Source organism: Notolepis coatsorum (assembly GCF_963971535.1).
Source record: "Notolepis coatsorum genome assembly, chromosome: 14".
Lineage (NCBI taxonomy): Eukaryota > Metazoa > Chordata > Actinopteri > Aulopiformes > Paralepididae > Notolepis > Notolepis coatsorum.
This window is the reverse complement of record NC_140178.1, coordinates 83,305,727-83,323,767: the sequence shown is the minus strand read 5'-3', so window position 1 is coordinate 83,323,767 and position 18,041 is coordinate 83,305,727. Positions and strand designations below refer to the sequence as shown.

Sequence of the window (18,041 nt, the reverse complement as noted above, 5' to 3'; positions counted from 1 at the left end):
ATGTAACACCAGCGTGTGAATTTGAGCCAATACACTGTGATGTCAATGTGTCAATCAGGAGGCAGTGACACACACCCTTATGGCTGGTAAGGATGAGAGCGGGTGGAGGGGTTCCCAAAGTGGGGGTCGCGAGCCGCCGTGGGGGTGGGGGGGGGGGGGGGGGGGGGGGGCGGCGCGGTTGCCAGATGATTAAAAAAAAAAACATTTTTTTTTTAATGCATGCAGTCAACTTAGAAGCAGGCCAGGCCAATAGTTAGATAACCTAGGTGGGGAACAACCAGGAGATCACTGCAACTCACACAAGTTGGAGAACTATCTCTCTCTCTCTTGCTCACACACACACACACACCACACACACACACACACACACACACACACACACTCACACACACACACACACACACACACAAAGGGAGCCGCATGTGATTGGTGGAGGCGGGACCCTTACAAAAAAATGAAAATCCATCCAAATCAGTGTTGTTGCTAAATCATACATATTATGCTAGCCTGTTTTTTAACAATAATTTGTGATGCCATCACAAACACTGGCATTTAAAGGGTACAAATAAAAAAAATCCTACACCAGAATGCAGGAAATTAAGTCTTTGTAACTAAATGTCCTGGTGGGGACCCCCAGACCCCTGCTTAAAAAGTGGCCTGACTGGGGCTATATTTCGCAATATATTTCCTGGCCTGAATGATTTCCCCAGTCCGGCCCTGGTTAAAAGCCTCCAATGCTTATTAGTGTGTGTGCGTTTGAACATTTGCATGTTTCAACCATACATTTCCATTTATAAAAGAAATTAAAAAAATTACAATATTTTTTTACCTCCTATAATAGTCGGGGTCGCGGCTCTCTGACACTGTTATTTCGGGGGTCGCGGCCTGAAAAGTTTGGGAACCCCACTACTACATAGTCTATTGTCACTGTCAGTGACTAATGGGGGAAAAAACATTATAAATAAATAATGATAAATAAACGTTATCATCATTTTCAAAACAAACACACCCAACCCCAGTTCTCTCATTGATTTTGTACGGGATCATGATCAAGTTGTCCTTCACCTGGAAGACATTATTAGTGGCGAACAGACTGTACTGCAATGGTTCTCAGGACCCCCCAAATTGATTCCCATTAGGCTGTGGACCTCTGCTCTGTGTGATAACATTTTGTCTCAGGGACCCCCGTTTGAGAAGATTTATTTTATATTCCTTGATACGATTAAGTCCACAATTCTGTAGCTGTCTATACCGCCATTGAGGAGATAAAGTCACACTGTCACAGTGGAGACTAACCTATGGTCAGAATGATAATTTGTGTATATTCTCTCATTAGGCAAATCACTTTCACAATTATATTTATGGATGAAGGATTGCACTACAACTCGTACACCTTACTGTAAATTGTACCTAAAATTGTACCTCATCCCATTTCTGCTTTGCACTAGATAGTACTGTACATTAGTACACTGCATAGTATTGTGTATTGTATATTATATGGTAACTCAGAACATTGTACATATGTCTATACCGAACACTGTGACCTCATTTTCTTCTTCTAAATTCATGCTATATTATGTTATTATGTTATTTGATACTATCTTGTCTAGCACAGTCTCTGGAGCGTAACAGTAAGAAGCATTTTGTATGAAAGTATTCTGTACTTCTGTATGACAACTATTAAAGAACTTGAACTTGAACTTAATGAAGTAGTATAATTAAACTATTACCCTTATTTCTGGAGATCCCTTGGAACCCCAAGGACCGCAGAGGGAGGCCGGACGCCTGTAGCTGTTCCGCAACCGTTCCTACTTCCGGGGTAGGCCTGATTGGCCCCGACAGGCACGTGACCCGCCGCGGCCACGCCCCGCGGCAGCCCCAGGAGCAAGCGCGCTACTGCTGGAGTTCGCTTCGCCTTTCACATCGCTGCCGTTGGCGAAAGCAGGATGAGAGGCATAGGCGGCGCGTATATAAGGCCAGGGGAGGCTATGCCGACCCAGTCTGCGCATTATTATAGGCAGCCTAGGCTACGATATTGTGTGCGTGTGGGCTGCTGCAGCCCGGTGGTGACAATACGCAAAGGGTCGGCCAACCAAGGTGTCAATGGCAGTAGGTGTGGTGGCCGTTTAACATTCCAGACTGCGGGCAGTAACCAATCACGCCGCATCACCAAACTAACCGATGCCAGTCTGGTCTTCAAAACCCTCCAAGGTCTAGCCCCACCCCCACTTTCCGATTGTTCACCTCCAGGTTCGCGTGTAGTCTTTTACCAACAAACTTGCAGTTCCGCGTTCGGGTTCAGAACTGTTGTACCGGGTGGCGTCTATTCGCATCCTAACACTAATTTCCATTAAGGACAAGTACATTTAGCAAATCAGCCCTCTCCGTGAGAGCTGCCAAGACCTGGAACTCCATTCCAAGTTACATGCCGCCTGGGCATAACACTGGATCACCTGAGGCCAAGGGCTTGCTCTACGAGGGCATGATGAGACTGAGTCAGAGTTAATCAAACCGTGGAAACTTCTTAGAGCTACTATGTACATTGTTTTCAAAGCATGATGAGATCCAAATTATGGAAAACGTTTCCTTCATTGCCGTCGGCACCGCAACTTGTGAACGGCCTTTCCCAATGAGGCGCATCCGAAACTTTTGCTGCATTAAGGTAAGACAATGGTTAATCATATTGGATGCCTTCATTTGAACAATTAATTTGCACTATATGAAATGAGTGGGGCTCGCTGTAGTAGCCTAGATGTGGGTGTGACATCAGAACCTGGACAGCACCGTTTGCGTGCAAGCAAAAAAGAAAAATGTTGCGCGCTACGCGCGAGTTTCATCCGATCTATAGCCTACCCTAATGTCCAGCTCACCCGCCGCCTATGATGAGAGGCGAGAGCGTAGATTTCGCTGTGTATCATTTAATCATTTAACATTTGAAAGGCATACATTGTTGTCATACAGAAGTACAGAATACTTTTATCCAAAATGCTTCTTACTGTTACACTGTTAGCAGTGGTGCAGTGGCAAATTGACAGTAGGTCAAACGCTCCACGCGCGTGCGCGTGCACGCGCGCGCGCATGCACAGTTTCTTTTGGCACAGATTTTTTATTTTTTTTTGCCTTGAAATAGAGAAGCTGAAAAAAATAGCAGGATGTTGCCTATATTGTCAACAGATATGGTTGAAAAACAAACAATGTCACAAACAGTACTGTATTTGCAAATCTGGTATATGTCATAAATGTATAGATGTAGCAGTACTGTCTATCTGTATGTCGTGTATGTCATATATGTTATGATGAATTGAAAATGGGGGACCCTGATGTAAACAAGACGAAAGTCTTTCTCTGGTCTGCATCCCCTTAACAATTGTATGTATTTAGCTGTACTGTACCCATTCTGCAATCTGTTAATAAACTTTTCAATCAATTACTTACATTATTCGTGTCATTCAGTGATGGTGGTGCTTTTTTTCTGGTGGGCATGGTTTCATGGTCCTCCTGTGATTCCTGTTGATACAACAAACCAGATAACATTAGAACATATACATTACAGCAGATTTAACCAGCATATTAAGAATTAAGAGCATGTTCTCTACTGTGCAGAGAGCAAATCATTACTGAATGATTGTATTATTATTCTTCCAATGCGATTGCGTGGCAAATACATTTCTTTGTAAGAATATATCTGCATTTTGTCAATACAATATTAATCAGTGATCACATTGAATTAAAACATGATTATTTCTTGACTCTGTAAACAAAACACGCATTTGTCATGTCTCAATCTCATGATTCATGAACCAGTGCCACGATTATTTATTTCAAGATAAACAAACAGGCAAATAGCCTATAGCTTAGTCAATCTGGATAAATAAAGAAAAAAAGAAAAGCTCTTTTAAATGCGTTACTTGCCTTGTTGTACTGGAGTGGCAAGAGGACTGCTGGACTCAGTGGACTCGGAGGCGCCGGCGGCGGAGGAGGTCGAGGTAAAGCGAAACTGAGTTTGCTTTGTACGAGCTGCTGAAGCTGCATCTTTCTTCTCTTGGGCGGCGGTGGCATCCTTGCGTTGCAGGTAGGAACATGAACATGATACTATTGTTGTTGTCAAAATGATCCGTTTATACCGTGTACTCGCGGACATGGTTGGAGACACTCTACCTGTGCTTTTGTTATGTAAAAACGGTGGCCGCGGGCCGATACTTAGGCCCCGTTTAAACGGAAACGCTAGCAGGTGAATCCGCAAAAATATTTTTACGGATGTGCCTTTCGTTTATACGGAAACGGCGTTTTTACGGGGTGAAACCGCAAAAAAGTGAGACTACCTTCCAGGGTGGAATTCCTAGAAACGCAAAAGCTTTGCGCTTTCGTCTAGGTGTCAAACTCACGGCCCGCGGGCCAAATGCGGCCCGCCACGTCATTTGATGTGGCCCCCCAAGAGCTCTGGTTAAAAAAATTTTTTTTTTTTTTTTTTTTTTTTTTACATTAATCTTGGGTTAAAAAATAGCGGTGTTAAAATAATTGTGGGTTAATGCGTTAATAAAGCTTCGACAGCCTTAGTTATTACACATTCTTACACATACATGTGTGTTGAACATCTGAGGTATTGATGAAGTAACAAAGGAAAAAAGCCAAAAGCACTTACTCCTCAGACATTCTTTGACAATTTTACAGCCCAAAATACAAAAAAGATCCAGGCGGAATAGCTAACAAAGGGTTGAAGAAATATTGTCTGAACTGTCAGATGCAAGCTGGCTGTGTGACATAACCGAGCATCTCGCTCAATTGAATAAGAAGCTGTAGGGACGCAAACAAGTCCCACCCAAAACTTGACCAATATAGTTGTGAACTGAGACAACCCTTATTTTGTTATTTTTGAGTACAGTTACAGTTGTGTGTTCATGCAGACACAATAGCAATTTCATTACGAATTGAAAATGGGGGACCCTGATGTAAACAAGTCGAAAGTCTTTCTCTGGTCTGCATCCCCTTAACAATTGTGTGTATTGAGCTGTACTGTACTGTACCCATTCTGCAATCTGTTAATTAAAGTTAATTAAACTATCTTCCATTAGTTGGATGTATGGCCTCTGCAAGGTTGTGTGCAGCCATTTGTTTTTGTAACATCTGCTACATCTGTCCCACGCGTTCTTTGCAGCTCACAGGTGTTAGTTCTGCCCCTCTTGACTGTGACAAAAAGGTTTTGAACAAACTTAATGTCATAGCTTGTATTTGATGATATTCTTCTTTGTTATTTACTTGAATGGTTTGATCATTGATTGATGGAGTAATATGGGGTTCTGATAAACTAAAATTATTTGTTAAAATAACATAAGCTAACATATATTTTTACATCTATGCAAATGCATATGCAATATGTATAACTTGAATAAGTAATAAATACAGAAACAACATGTTTAACAATATGTAAATGAGTAGCTACATTTATTTTACATTACATTAACATTTATACGGTCTTTGGCCCTTTGAGGGCAACCATAATGCTGATGTGGCCCTCTGTGAAAATGAGTTTGACACCCGTAAACTGTCAAACCGTATAAATCTGTTAAAACGATGACGAAAGGTTTGTCACGGCTCTGGTCGCGCGTACTGCTTACGTCACAGGTAGCAGGTATGCGCCAGTAGCCGAGACGTAAACAAAGCAAGTATGTCTGACTTATATCAACGGAGATCACCTGAAGGCTACATTGGCAGTACTTTTAACCCTTTCACTGCCACACGACAGAAGGTTACCCCTTTACTATCACACAACCGGCTGTCGTGTGGCAGTGAAAGGGTTAAATACACAAGAATCTGTCCCGACTCCCGCGGCGTGAGTGGACACACTGTCTGCGAGTGACTCTGCTTTGGTCCAATCACATTCCCCATCCACAGTCTGCGAATCAGAGGCAGAGTAGGGCGGGTCTTCACAGCACGTCATGTGACATATGCGCCAATCGTGTGACAGCGGGTCTCCGTCGTTACAGCGTCGTCTGCACGGAGAATTCCACTCCAAAACGCTCGTCTAAACGTAAAATTAAAAGTGAAACCGCAAGATGACTTTTGCGGTTTCTGTTCACAAAACGCTCGTCTAAACGGGGCCTTAGTTACAACGAATGGGAACAGCGGATTTTTGTGTGCGTGACTGCGCGTACACGCGGGAACATATCCGTGCGCGATTGCGCGTACTTCAGCCTCAGTGACCGAGGTAAAACGCCGTTATACCGCGTTATACCAGCACTGCACCACTGATCTGTTAGAGACTGTGCAGTGCACGGCTTTAGTCTCACTCGAGTGAGGAAGACCGCTGGTTCTCCAACATACAGCAGTGTGCTCTTCAGAATGTACCGGGAGAAACGTTTACTGTACCCCGCAGACATAATAAGCATATAAGCAGTGCTTACTACTAACGTTATTAGTTACGTTATTTCTGACCGAATTAGTCATTCATTTGTCTGCTTTCGCCAACGGCAGCGATGTGAAAGGCGAAGCGAACTCCAGCAGTAGCGCGCTTGCTCCTGGGGCTGCCGCGGGCGGGGTCACGTGCCTGTCGGGGCCAATCAGGCCTACCCCGGAAGTAGGAACGGTTGCGGAACAGCTACAGGCTCCCCGGACCATAGGGACCCCATGCTGACACCCTTGCTGTACTGTACATCTGGGAAAGCCAAAGGTAACACTACAGTGACGCCCAGAGTCCTAGATTGGTACTACATTTCATATGTTGTAACGGAACCTTCTTTTTCACACCCCACTAAACTGTGACTATTATAATTTTGGTTTCGGATTTGGCAAGCAATTTGAACGATTACAACTGTTTTGCACAGGCAAGCTATATATGTTATATATGCCTGGAACGTTACCTTTGGAGGTAGGACGAGGCATCTGCATCTGACCAGCAGCTGAATCATGGTTTAAATTACAGCCCATCGTTTGCAACATTAATTCCAAAACTTTTAACTTGAAAGAATACAAATTATATCAGCAGTCCTTACTGCCTTTTATTTTTATTTTAAAGACTACACCCCCCACAATACTTTGCCTTTTCAAAATGGCGTCTCCCATTGCAGCCTGACATTTATCAACCTCGAAAATCAACAGAACACAGCTAAAGCCGGCCAATTAAGACTGTACAAGAGGCCAAAATAACATTTCCAACGAAAGCATGAAAATATTTCTGAAAGTCGTTCGACGAATTCACAAACGACTTCCGTGCAATCCCTGGTTTTGTTTACATTCCGCCGCGAGTTACTCCGGTCACAGCGGCGGCCTGTTCCATGTCGGAGACGAGGAGTTGATCCAGGGCTCGACTCGCTCGCTGGTCCAGAAGCTCGGCGCGCAGGTGGAGGTGAGGCCGCAGTTCATCAGCGAGGAGGAAGAGGCCGCTCTGATGGAGGAGCTCGAGCCGGGGCTTAGGAAGAAACGATACGAATTCGACCACTGGGACGATGTGAGTGAGTTTTGACAACTCAACGTTAATATATTGATTGAATTGATTGATTGAAAACTTTATTAACAGATTGCAGAATGGGTACAATACAGTACGGCTCAATACATTACACACATACACTACACGACCAAGGTACCCATGTACATGTCAAAATACTTCCCAAAGGTCAGTGAATACCACGATCACAACACCAGAGGGAGCTCCACAAATCATGTTAAACCCAGATTCGGCTCAAATAAGGGACTAAACACGTTTCGCAATTATGCCACATCAATGTGGAACGCCCTACCCAAAGCTGTAAAGGAATGTGGATCACTACCCACTTTCAAAACCTCTCTCAAGGGACACCTACGGGAGACTGCAATTCAACACTGGCCCCTGTAAATATCCTAACCCAACCCCCTCCAATGTACAGTCATTTACCTAGTATGGTTTTGTCAATAGTTCAATGTACAATTGTGTTTGTTTGTACAGTGTCTCCTCCCCCCCCCTCAATGTACAGTGTTACTTGTTTATACAGTGTGCCCCCCGCCCCCCCCCCCCCCCCCAACCACCTCCAATGTAAATTACCCAGTATGGTTGTCAATATCCCAATGTACCCAACCCCCCCCACCCAACCTCCTCCAATGTACAGTTTCTACGTCAAATGTATATACTCCCTTTTCTTGACTCCTTCTGTATCACAAACAGTACTGTATTTGCAAATCTGGTATGTCATAAATGTATAGATGTAGCAGTACTGACTATCTGTATGTCATGTATGTCATATATGTCTATATGAATTGAAAATGGGGGACCCTGATGGAAACAAGACAAACGTCTTTCTCAGGTCTGCATCCCCTTAACAATTGTATGTATTGAGCCGTACTGTATTGTACCCATTCTGCAATCTGTTAAATAAAGTTTTCATTCATTCATTCATACAAACAACTGCTAAGAGGATGAAGACCAGAAAAACACTTTCGTCTTGTTTACATCAGGATCCTCCATTTTCAATGTGTGTGGCTCATATTTGCAAGTGGTGTTAGATGGTTATTGATTACATCATTGTCTAAGTAAGACATCCTGGTAGGCAAACAGCAGATGATTGTAATCTGATTGATTGATTGATTGATTGATTGAAAAGTTTATTAACAGATTGCAGAATGGGTACAGTACAGTACAGCTCAATACATACAATTGTTAAGAGGATGCAGACCTGAGAAAGACTTTCGTCTTGTTTCCATCAGGGTCCCCCTGACAGGTGATCCTCGTAAAAAAGTGTGTCCAATAAGATGTGTTGATGACATTGCGCCATATATTGGTAGGACATGCATGACACGCTATGATAATACTATGAGTAAGAGCCTAGTATCAATTTAGTAATTTAGCTGATGCTTTTATCCAAAGCGACTTCAGATTTTGAACAAGTCACCAGGAAGGGTATATCTCTGGCAGCTAAGGGTCAGTGGCTTTGTTCGTCAAATAGTATCGAGCTTTCATTCCTCGAGTATTACACTCAGTAGTATAGACTTATTAGCAAGATATGTAGTAGACTAGTATAAGAATAGTAGCATAGTAGTAGGGTACACATATTACATAATAGTAAAAATGCCGTAAGTAAGGTTAGGTATTTTATTATTATAATAAAAAAATATATATTTTAAATTATTTCTGATATTGGTTGAAGAGGTGTGTTTTAGTCAACAGTGAAAATGTGGCTGTGTTTCAGCTGTCATGACTGGTGGGGACTTTGTTCAACCATTGTGGAGTGAGGACAGAGAATAGCCTGCTTTCTTTTGGTCTCGATAGGAGTGAGTCTGAGGCGGCCAGAAGAGCGTAGGAGGTCTTGAGGGCGTGTAGTTAAGAGACCATTGGCCGGAGGTAGGAGGGAACTCTTCCACTTGATTGATTGATTGATTGAAAACGTTATTAACAGATTGCAGAATGGGTACAATACAGTACAGCTCAATACACACAATTGTTAAGGGGATGCAGACCAGAGAAAGACTTTCGTCTTGTTTACATCAGGGTCCCCCATTTTCAATTCATCAGGACATATATGACATACATGACATACAGATAGTCAGTACTGCTACATCTATACATTTATGACATACCAGATTTGCAAATACAGTACTGTTTGTGATACAGAAGGAGTCAGGAAAAGGGAGTATATACATTTGACGTAGAAACTGTACATTGGAGGAGGTTGGGTGGGGGGGGTTGGGTACACTGGGATATTGACAACCATACTGTGTAATCTACATTGGAGGTGGTTGGGGGGGGGGGGGGGGGGGGGGCACACTGTATAAACAAGCAAAACTGTACATTGAGGGGGGGGGGGGGGGAGACACTGTACAAACAAACAAAATTGTACATTGGACTATTGACAACCATACTAGGTAAATGACTGTACATTGGAGGGGGTTGGGTTAGGATATTTACAGGGGCCAGTGTTGAATTGCAGTCTCCCGTAGGTGTCCCTTGAGAGAGGTTTTGAAAGTGGGTAGTGATCCACATTCCTTTACAGCTTTGGGTAGGGCGTTCCACATTGATGTGGCATAATTGCGAAACGTGTTTTAGTCCCTTATTTGAGCCGAATCTGAGTTTAACATGATTTGTGGAGCTCCCTCTGGTGTTGTGATCGTGGTATTCACTGACCTTTGGGAAGTATTTTGACTTGCTTCATGGTATGCCAGGTCAAGGACCTTGAAGCGGATATGTGCGGATTTGGGAAGCCAGCACAGCTCTGAGAATTGGGGTGACATGGGCTGATTTGAGTAGATTGGAGATCTGACCTATCTTGTAATCACCAACTTCCATTTCAGGCCATTCACGGGTACAAAGAGACGGAGCGTGTGAGGTGGGGCGGGGTGTGCGAGGGCATCCTGAGTCGTGTCAGAGCTGAAGCGTTCCCCAAGGGCAGTCCTCTCCTCGGCCCCACACACGTGCTGGACCTGGACAAGGCGGGCTACATCAAACCCCACATTGACAGCATCAAGGTACGTCTCTGTGCTTCTTAGGACTTGTTTATGTCCACGTGATTGTCTTAAGTGTAAACTCAATGAGTTCAACTGTAAGTCTTGAGTGCTTAAATGGGCACTTCTCCAAAATCCTTTAGTTATTGAGAGTAAATTTGTTTGAATCTGGCCACCACTGATGTCATCGGGGACATTGAATCCTTGTGTGGTGATAATTACAGCTCAATGAAATTATAAGGTAGCAGTCCCTGTAAGACAAGGTGTTGCTATTTTCTTCATCTACATCGTTTCATGGAGCTGTAATTAGGATAACACAAGGATTCAATGTCCCTAATGACATCACTGGTGGCAATATTCAAACTAATTTACTCTCAATAACTGTCAAACTAAATGAATGTGTGCAAAACCAAAACATTGTAATCATAGGTTCTCAAGGTTCCCACTGTCATAGCCACACAGTATAGATGGACAGTTATTTGATTCTGTTCTGTATTATTGATAAACTAAAATCTCCTCAAATGGTGTAACCCTGAGGCAAAGTCTTGCATGTGATACATACAGTATTGGTGTCTTTCACAGTGTGCATCCATTTGTAGCTCCTCTGCCCAAAAGAAAAAGACAGTCCCTTGCTTAGGACTAGGAGCACCGCTTGTGCCAATGTCGTCGTTGTTGCCCTGAACTAGAGGTGTCGAATGAATCAATTACAAAAATAAATCAATTACAAAAATAAAAACATTTAATTGATGGCAGTTAAATGTTCCATAGCGTTTAGTGTGACCGAAATGAAATCTAAGAAGGAAAAAAATGAATAATTTCATCCAGAAGCGCTAAGATTGTTTAAAATGCTCAAAAGATACCCTGTTTCAGCTTGCATTCATGTGGGCAAAAAAATTAAGTGAATATAAATGTAAATGTTCAATTGTCTGGTTTTTTGGGACGAAAATATATTGTTTAGATGTGCCGATCAATATATAAAATAATGGCTGGATGGATTGATTACTTCAATAATGGTTAGTGGCAGCTCTACTCTGAAACGTCTCTCCACACCTTCCCATTCCACCCTCTTCTCCTCTCAGTTCTGCGGCTGCACCATCGCGGGGCTGAGTCTGCTGTCGGACAGCGTGATGCGTCTGGTGAAGGAAGGTGCCACAGATGATTGGTTGGACCTGTTGTTACCACGACGCTCGCTCTACATCCTCAGGTTCAGTAGACACTAGGTGGAATATAAGAACTAGTACTTAGAACACTTGAATTAATTATGTCTTTTCTTTTTGTGGATTTGGATGCGTTCCAGAAAATGTATTTAGAATTAGTCTCGACTGGACCTCAACCAGTCACTCCTTCCTGTCTTACCAGTGTTAGACGTAGACATGCCAAATCAGAGATTGAGAATATATATCTATAATAGACAGTCTTTTTACATGGCTTTGTGTAAGGGACAGCTTCACAGTTGCCATTCAGTCCACATAGTCCAGTTATAGTCTTTGTACAAAGTACCATCAGGCCGTCAAGAGTCCCTTCAGTTGATGCCTTTTAGAGCAATGCGCAGAGGGAAGAAACACCACACAACAAACACATAGCAAAAACAAACAAAAAACAGTGCTCTATAAGTTCACATTATTTTAGATATCTACAGTATGTATTGTATCTATCAGATCGCCCAGTTGTTTGTTAGTTTTAAGATAGATAGTCAAGAAAAGGTTGCCAAATGTCTTTAAATTTGCTGGCTTGCCCTGCGTTCTCATTCGCATATTCTCTCCATGTGTAGCATGTTAATGAGTTCTGTCAACCCAGGTTAGGAAAAGTGGTACTGTTTCTTTGTTCCACAGCACTAAAATGCATTTCTTTGCAATTACCATGCCATACTGTATAGTCTGTATCTCAGAGTAATTGAGTGTTGTCATATTATGTGACCAGCCAAAAATAGCCACAATTGGGTCTGGGGGAGTAGCATTGGAACACCTCACTCCAGAACCTATGGAGCTTCGGGCAAAACCAGAAGAGGTGACCCAGTGAGCCCTCAGCAGATTTACATCTGGTACAGAGTGGTGAGACTGAGGGGTATATTGAGTGCAATCTTGTACAAGAATAATGAAGTCTATGCATCACCTTAAATTGAATTAACTGAAGTCTGGAATTAATAGAATAAGAGTGGATACTGCAGAGGCCCTCATCCCAGGTGTCTATTGGAATGTCCACCTGACACATTGATTTGAACCTGAACATTTAACTTGGACTTGAGCATTCAAGCCTCAACTTCTGCATTAAAGGACCATACCGCGTTGTATCATCCGTTTCAAATCACAGTTAGCATTAGAGAACCTTTTAGAATGTTTTTTCTTTTTAGAAACCTATTATTAATCTCTATCCAAGCTTCTTTTTATGGCAATGAAATCATTTTCACACCGACGTTAAGGTTTCTGAGAAATCGGCGCCTGGCTCCTGCAAACATTTGTTAGAAAGGCCTGTGTCAGTCAGTGAGGTATGAAACCTTAAAGGGATGGCTTGGATTTCTTTGGACATTAATCACTTTCCATTTGTAATGGCATAGAAACTGAACACATGAATGGCAATCGGAGACCAGGATACTTTTACCATTGATTGAAGTTGTATGAAAATATGGACAGGATAACAATTATGAACCCATTGCCCCTCATCCTCCCACCACCCATATCATTTGCAGGGACCAGGCCAGATACGAGTTCACTCATGAGATCCTGAAAGACGACGAGTCCATGTTCCAAGGACAGAGAGTTCCTCGCCATCGACGCATCTCTGTCATCTGTCGTAACCTTCCCGTCTGAAGCACGAGGACCTGGGACTGACGCCGAGAACTGCAACATGGACTGAACCAGGACATTTAAAGGCCCACGACGTGAACTAAGTGGAGTGATCCGGAAGTCGTTCATAATCATAATCATATACATACAAAAGAATGTACAGTGCAGTCCGTTGAGTCTTGAGTACCTAACGGACTGCACTGTTTTGGCTCTGCACTCCAGCACTCCACAATGACCCATATTGGGTAAACTGTGTTGGTGTGGGGAGGTGGTAGTATTCCATGTTGTGCCCCTGTGATATGAAGAATGTCTGTGCCAACTTTCTATTTTATTGATCTTTTTCCCCCTCCTTTTTCCTCTGATTTTCTCCCATCCAAATGTTAGTCGTTATGCCAATTCCCAATCCCCTTCCTGGTCGCTGTGCACTTACCCCCCACAGTCGGTCTGGGAGAGTGGAGGCTATCACGTATCACGTGCTTCCTCCGACACATGTCTAGCCAATCAACCGCTTCTTTTCACCTGGCAGCGCTGAATCTCACTGAGAGGGTGTAACGTGTGGAAGGATCACACTACCCCCCTTAGATCCTATCCGCACTGAGCAGGCGCCCCGACCGAACTGTAGGAGTCGCTGTTTACAACGACCCGGACCCACCCCGCCAGCTTTCCCACCCTCTAATACTGCCAATTGTATTAGTGTGAACGGCCAGCCAAGCTGGTGACACGCCGGGGGCTGGATTCGAACAGGCGAATCCAGTCTGTGCCAACTTTCTGATGAACGGTGTGGGTTATTGTGGGGGGGGTGGTGTTGGTGGTGGTGGTGTGTGTCGGGGGTATTCCCTGGCACAAGACAAATGTCTGTGCCTACTTTAGCCAAGATCTGATGAATGGTGTGGGAGGAGAATCTGAACAAAGGGGCTACCTTAGTATTTTTTTAGTAAGATTTGTACGATTACTTTTGGTCCCTAAAATGCGGTACTAAAAGGGCTACGATTCCTACACAATTCACCTGATATGGATGTAAAACATCTTTAAATGAAAGCTGAAAGTCTGCCTCATTAACCTTATAGTCATTGGTGCACTTCAAATCCAATTCTGGAGTACAGAGACAAAAAAAAATTAAAAATTTAATTGTACAGTGTTCAAAGGTAGCCTTGCATGTGGAGCCCTCTGAAGGTGGCGTTTATTGGGCGTTATTGTGGAGAACATCACTTTGGTGTGTAACTGTAATTATGTATAATACAGAGAATTTGCTTAAAGGTTATTACAGCCATTCCCACAGCAGAGCTTATTGTTGTATTGAGCATTTCACTTGCACTTTACAAAATAAAATCTAAGTAAAATAAGAATCTAACTGGAAAAAGAAATGCTGATTTGCTGATTGACACTACGATATTGTTTGTGGTTGAAGAGGTTCTACCGCTGTTGGGTTAGAATGGAGTAGATAGTACTTTAATCACAGGAGAGGCAAAGAGTGGATGTGGATGGGAGAAGCTAACATCTCTCGGGGGGGTTACACATCTATCACGGCTGGATGAAATGTGGTAGGAAAGGCCAACGGCAAACTTGCACTGAAGGCTGAGGTCAGACAAGTGGGTTAAAAGGCCAGGTGGAGAACTAAAGCACCGTAGGGATCAGTGTTGATGACAGCAGGCAGGAGGGGAGGCCGGAGGGCCTTAAAATGTAATGGTGATTATTCCATAACACTAAGTTCTATGATTACTGGCAAAGCGTCTTGCTTAGCCTTTTGGCCCCTAGGCGCCCATTGAAATAACTTTTACCCATGCACCTAGCAATCACCAAGCCACTCCCACCTCCCATAATATATAACTAGGTGAAGTGGCCATGCTCTCCTTTCCGAGCCCGAATTTTGACTAATGGGAAAAGCATACCCTGATAAAATGACCCCTTCTGGATATCTTTCTGCACACGGGTCAAACTGAAAGAGCGCATGACTCACTCACATTTAGCAGAAGTGATGGCCAGGAGAAAATCAGTTTTAAGACTGCTGATTCAATCACACAAGCGTGAGTGGTTCAAATAGGGCACCCAAAGTTACGCAATAGGCTTGAGATGCCATGCGCCAAGCAAAACATTTTTCACAAGAGGGTGGCTGAATAGGTGCTTGCCATGACAGGAAGAGATCATAGCCGCATCATATAGCTTCACTGTCGAAGCCGAGAGCCTATCCAGGATAGACTGAAGGAAGGACTGAACCAATTCCAAAGGATATGAAACCATATCCATACCCGCCTACAGTATTCTGTGAGGCCACGGGTACACTGAGAAGGCATTCACTCCCAGAGGAGAGTTCTCCTTCTGACTGACTGAGAACCACAGGGGGCACTGATGGCTGACCGCTTGCAAACTTCCAAATCAGTTTGACTATGTCCGGGTCCAGTCCCCACTCATCTGGGTGGGGACCCCCTCGTGACATTAAGTCTGCCCCCACATTGTCTATTCCAGAAATGTAGAGATCCCTCAGGCTGTGCAGATTGCCAGATGCCCACAGCCTGGTGGAGATAGGGAGAGCACACTCCCCCATGTCTGTTTATATATGCTGCCAAAGTCGGGCAGAAAGGGGGGTTTAGAACCTGGGGAAACGCTAAGCGAGGAGAGAATTCTGGTCCCCAGATGAGCTAAATCCACTAATAGAAACCTGGGGATCACTAGCTCTGTGGCCCGACACAGTATAATCATGAATAAAATGACCTTGAGACTAGCCCTGTGATGGTATATGAATACCATCTATATTCCAGGCACCCCACACACTACAGCCACTGTTGGGACCAGAGATCTGGGCCAGGGGAGTGTGGCTGTAATACCTTTACTGGCTAAGAAGAGGCTGGAAAGACCCACAATGTGCAATGTCACCACGTAGGGGCACACGGGGAAACCTCCACTGATGGAAGTAATCGGGGTGCTTCACGTTAGATGTGTACCTTCCTCACTGGCAGCCGTGCTTTGTAGCCTACCTCAACAGACTCACTGGGGGCCAAGGCCAGAGGTCCTTCTCACTGCCGCAGGGTGAGGAGAAGTCATCACGGCTGCAGGCTGCCTCACATTCAGTATCCCTTCACCACGCCATGTGTGTCCAAGCAATCCCTGTGGCGGCTGGAGTGGGAGCGCTGGTGAGGTTGTAGCCCTGAAGAGGACCGTTGTGGTGGTGGAGCTCTGTCCATCTTCTCGGTAGGACACTTGATTTCTATAACTTGTTCACACTTTGTCTGCTAATGGTGCTTAGTGAGGAAGAGCAAGGAAGGGAGAGCATGGCCAATGGCCACTTGGTTATACTATGGGAGGTGGGCGTGGCTTGGTGAGTGATGGGTGCATAGGTAAAATTTCTTTCAATGTCTACCAGTAATTTTTTGTTATTTTCAACTCTGCTTTAGATAGATGCTTTCCCTTGACTGCCACAAAAAACAAGAAATCCTCTAAAGGTCAACATTGGATTACCGAAGAGCTAAAAAAAATGCTCCAGCTAAAAAAAATTATAATTTATAGGAAAGCTACAATTAACCCCACCAATATAAATGTGGTAACATATAAGAACTACAAAAACAAATTCATTCACTCTGTAAGGAAAGCAAAAAAAAATTACTACGCAGACAAATTTACTCAAGCGTCTAATGACATTAAGTACTTGGAAACTCATCAACCATTTGCTAAATTGGAATAAATCCCCACCAATTGCACCTGCTGAGATGATAAGGAAGGATGGAACTCTTCTCTGCAGCCCAAAATAAATTGCAGATGGTTTCAATGATTTATTTGTAAATGTTGGCTCTTCATTGGCATCTTGTATAGCAGTCTCTAACTTGAGCCCTTGTAGTCGGATCAAAGGTCAATTCTCCTCACTCCCAAGTTTTGATCCTCCTAGTACTAAGGAAGTGTATGAGATAATCATGATCTTAAAGAACTCCGCTCAAGGTCATGATGGGATCAAAAGCAGTATCTTCAAAGAAACTATTGATTATATCATCCATCCTCTAACTCATATTCTATCATTATCCCTTCAATCCGGTATCATCCCTCACAACCTCAAAATCGCCAATTTATAAATCTGGAGACCCAAAGGACTTTGGCAATTACCGTCCTATATCTATTTTGCCCTGCTTTTCAAAAGTCTTAGACAAACTGGTATACTCAAGAATCTCTAACCATCTAACTACGAACAACATCCTGTATAACCATCAGTATGGTTTCCGTAAAAAATACTCCACAGAACATGCATTGCTACAGCTCGTGAATACCATCTCCTCAGCACTTGATGACAAAAAAATTGCTATTGGTGTCTTTCTAGATCTGAGCAAAGCTTTTGATACTGTCAACCACAACATTCTCATCTCTAAACTCAATAGATAATATAGTGGGGCGGTTAAGCAAACTAATTGTGCATTTTATGAAAGAAGCATGAAACTTTCTGTTCAGCATATCATCTACATACCCCAAGGTTTGATTTCAGACGTGGAAACACTTTCAGACTGACCTCTGGTGACCTTGAGGGGTCATTGACCTCAGCATTGCATTTTTCCACTTTTCGTCCCAATAATATATGTTTGTTAAAATGGCAGTTTTGTTCTAATAAAGACATTCACTTGCTCAGCCTTGTGTCCATGTGTCAGTTTGTAGCATGATTTACTGCAGTAGACCAGCAGAGGGCAGTAGCCTGACAAGAGTGCACATGAGAGAAGAGATTTTGATCTATGGACAGGTGAGAATTTTTATCATGTTCTTATTGATTTTTGTATTTATTGGTTTAAAATACAGAGACGGTGGTGAATGTTAAGGAACATTTTACTGTAAATATGCCAGTTTAGCCAGGTTGGCTAATGTTCAACTGTAGTCTCTGGGGCA

The 18,041-nt window shown here is 43.4% G+C and overlaps 1 protein-coding gene across 2 annotated transcripts; it reads left to right on the top strand.

The window, feature by feature from the left end:
* The first annotated feature begins 7,086 nt into the window (after positions 1 to 7,086).
* Positions 7,087 to 17,780, top strand: alkbh7 (alkB homolog 7). Of its 2 annotated transcripts, none has more exons than XM_084328503.1 (4): positions 7,087 to 7,444; positions 10,255 to 10,428; positions 11,484 to 11,608; positions 13,091 to 17,780. In XM_084328503.1, the coding sequence occupies exons 1-4, from the start codon at positions 7,160 to 7,162 to the stop codon at positions 13,209 to 13,211; spliced, it is 705 nt and encodes a 234-aa protein (XP_084184629.1). In that variant the 5' UTR covers positions 7,087 to 7,159; the 3' UTR covers positions 13,212 to 17,780. The 2 variants fall into 2 exon arrangements, with proteins under 2 accessions (XP_084184629.1, XP_084184630.1); XM_084328504.1 differs by having other exon boundaries at positions 11,484 to 11,624; positions 13,091 to 13,227.
* Positions 17,781 to 18,041: the final 261 nt, after the last annotated feature.

What these genes read in the sequence shown, in the direction of transcription:
- alkbh7 (XM_084328503.1), top strand. Translation starts at nt 7,160, where the DNA reads ATGAAAATATTTCTGAAAGTCGTTCGACGAATTCACAAACGACTTCCG. An exon ending in AATTCGACCACTGGGACGAT is followed by an intron (nt 7,445 to 10,254) that starts GTGAGTGAGTTT and finishes CTTCCATTTCAG; the next exon opens with GCCATTCACGGGTACAAAGA. An exon ending in CCCACATTGACAGCATCAAG is followed by an intron (nt 10,429 to 11,483) that starts GTACGTCTCTGT and finishes TTCTCCTCTCAG; the next exon opens with TTCTGCGGCTGCACCATCGC.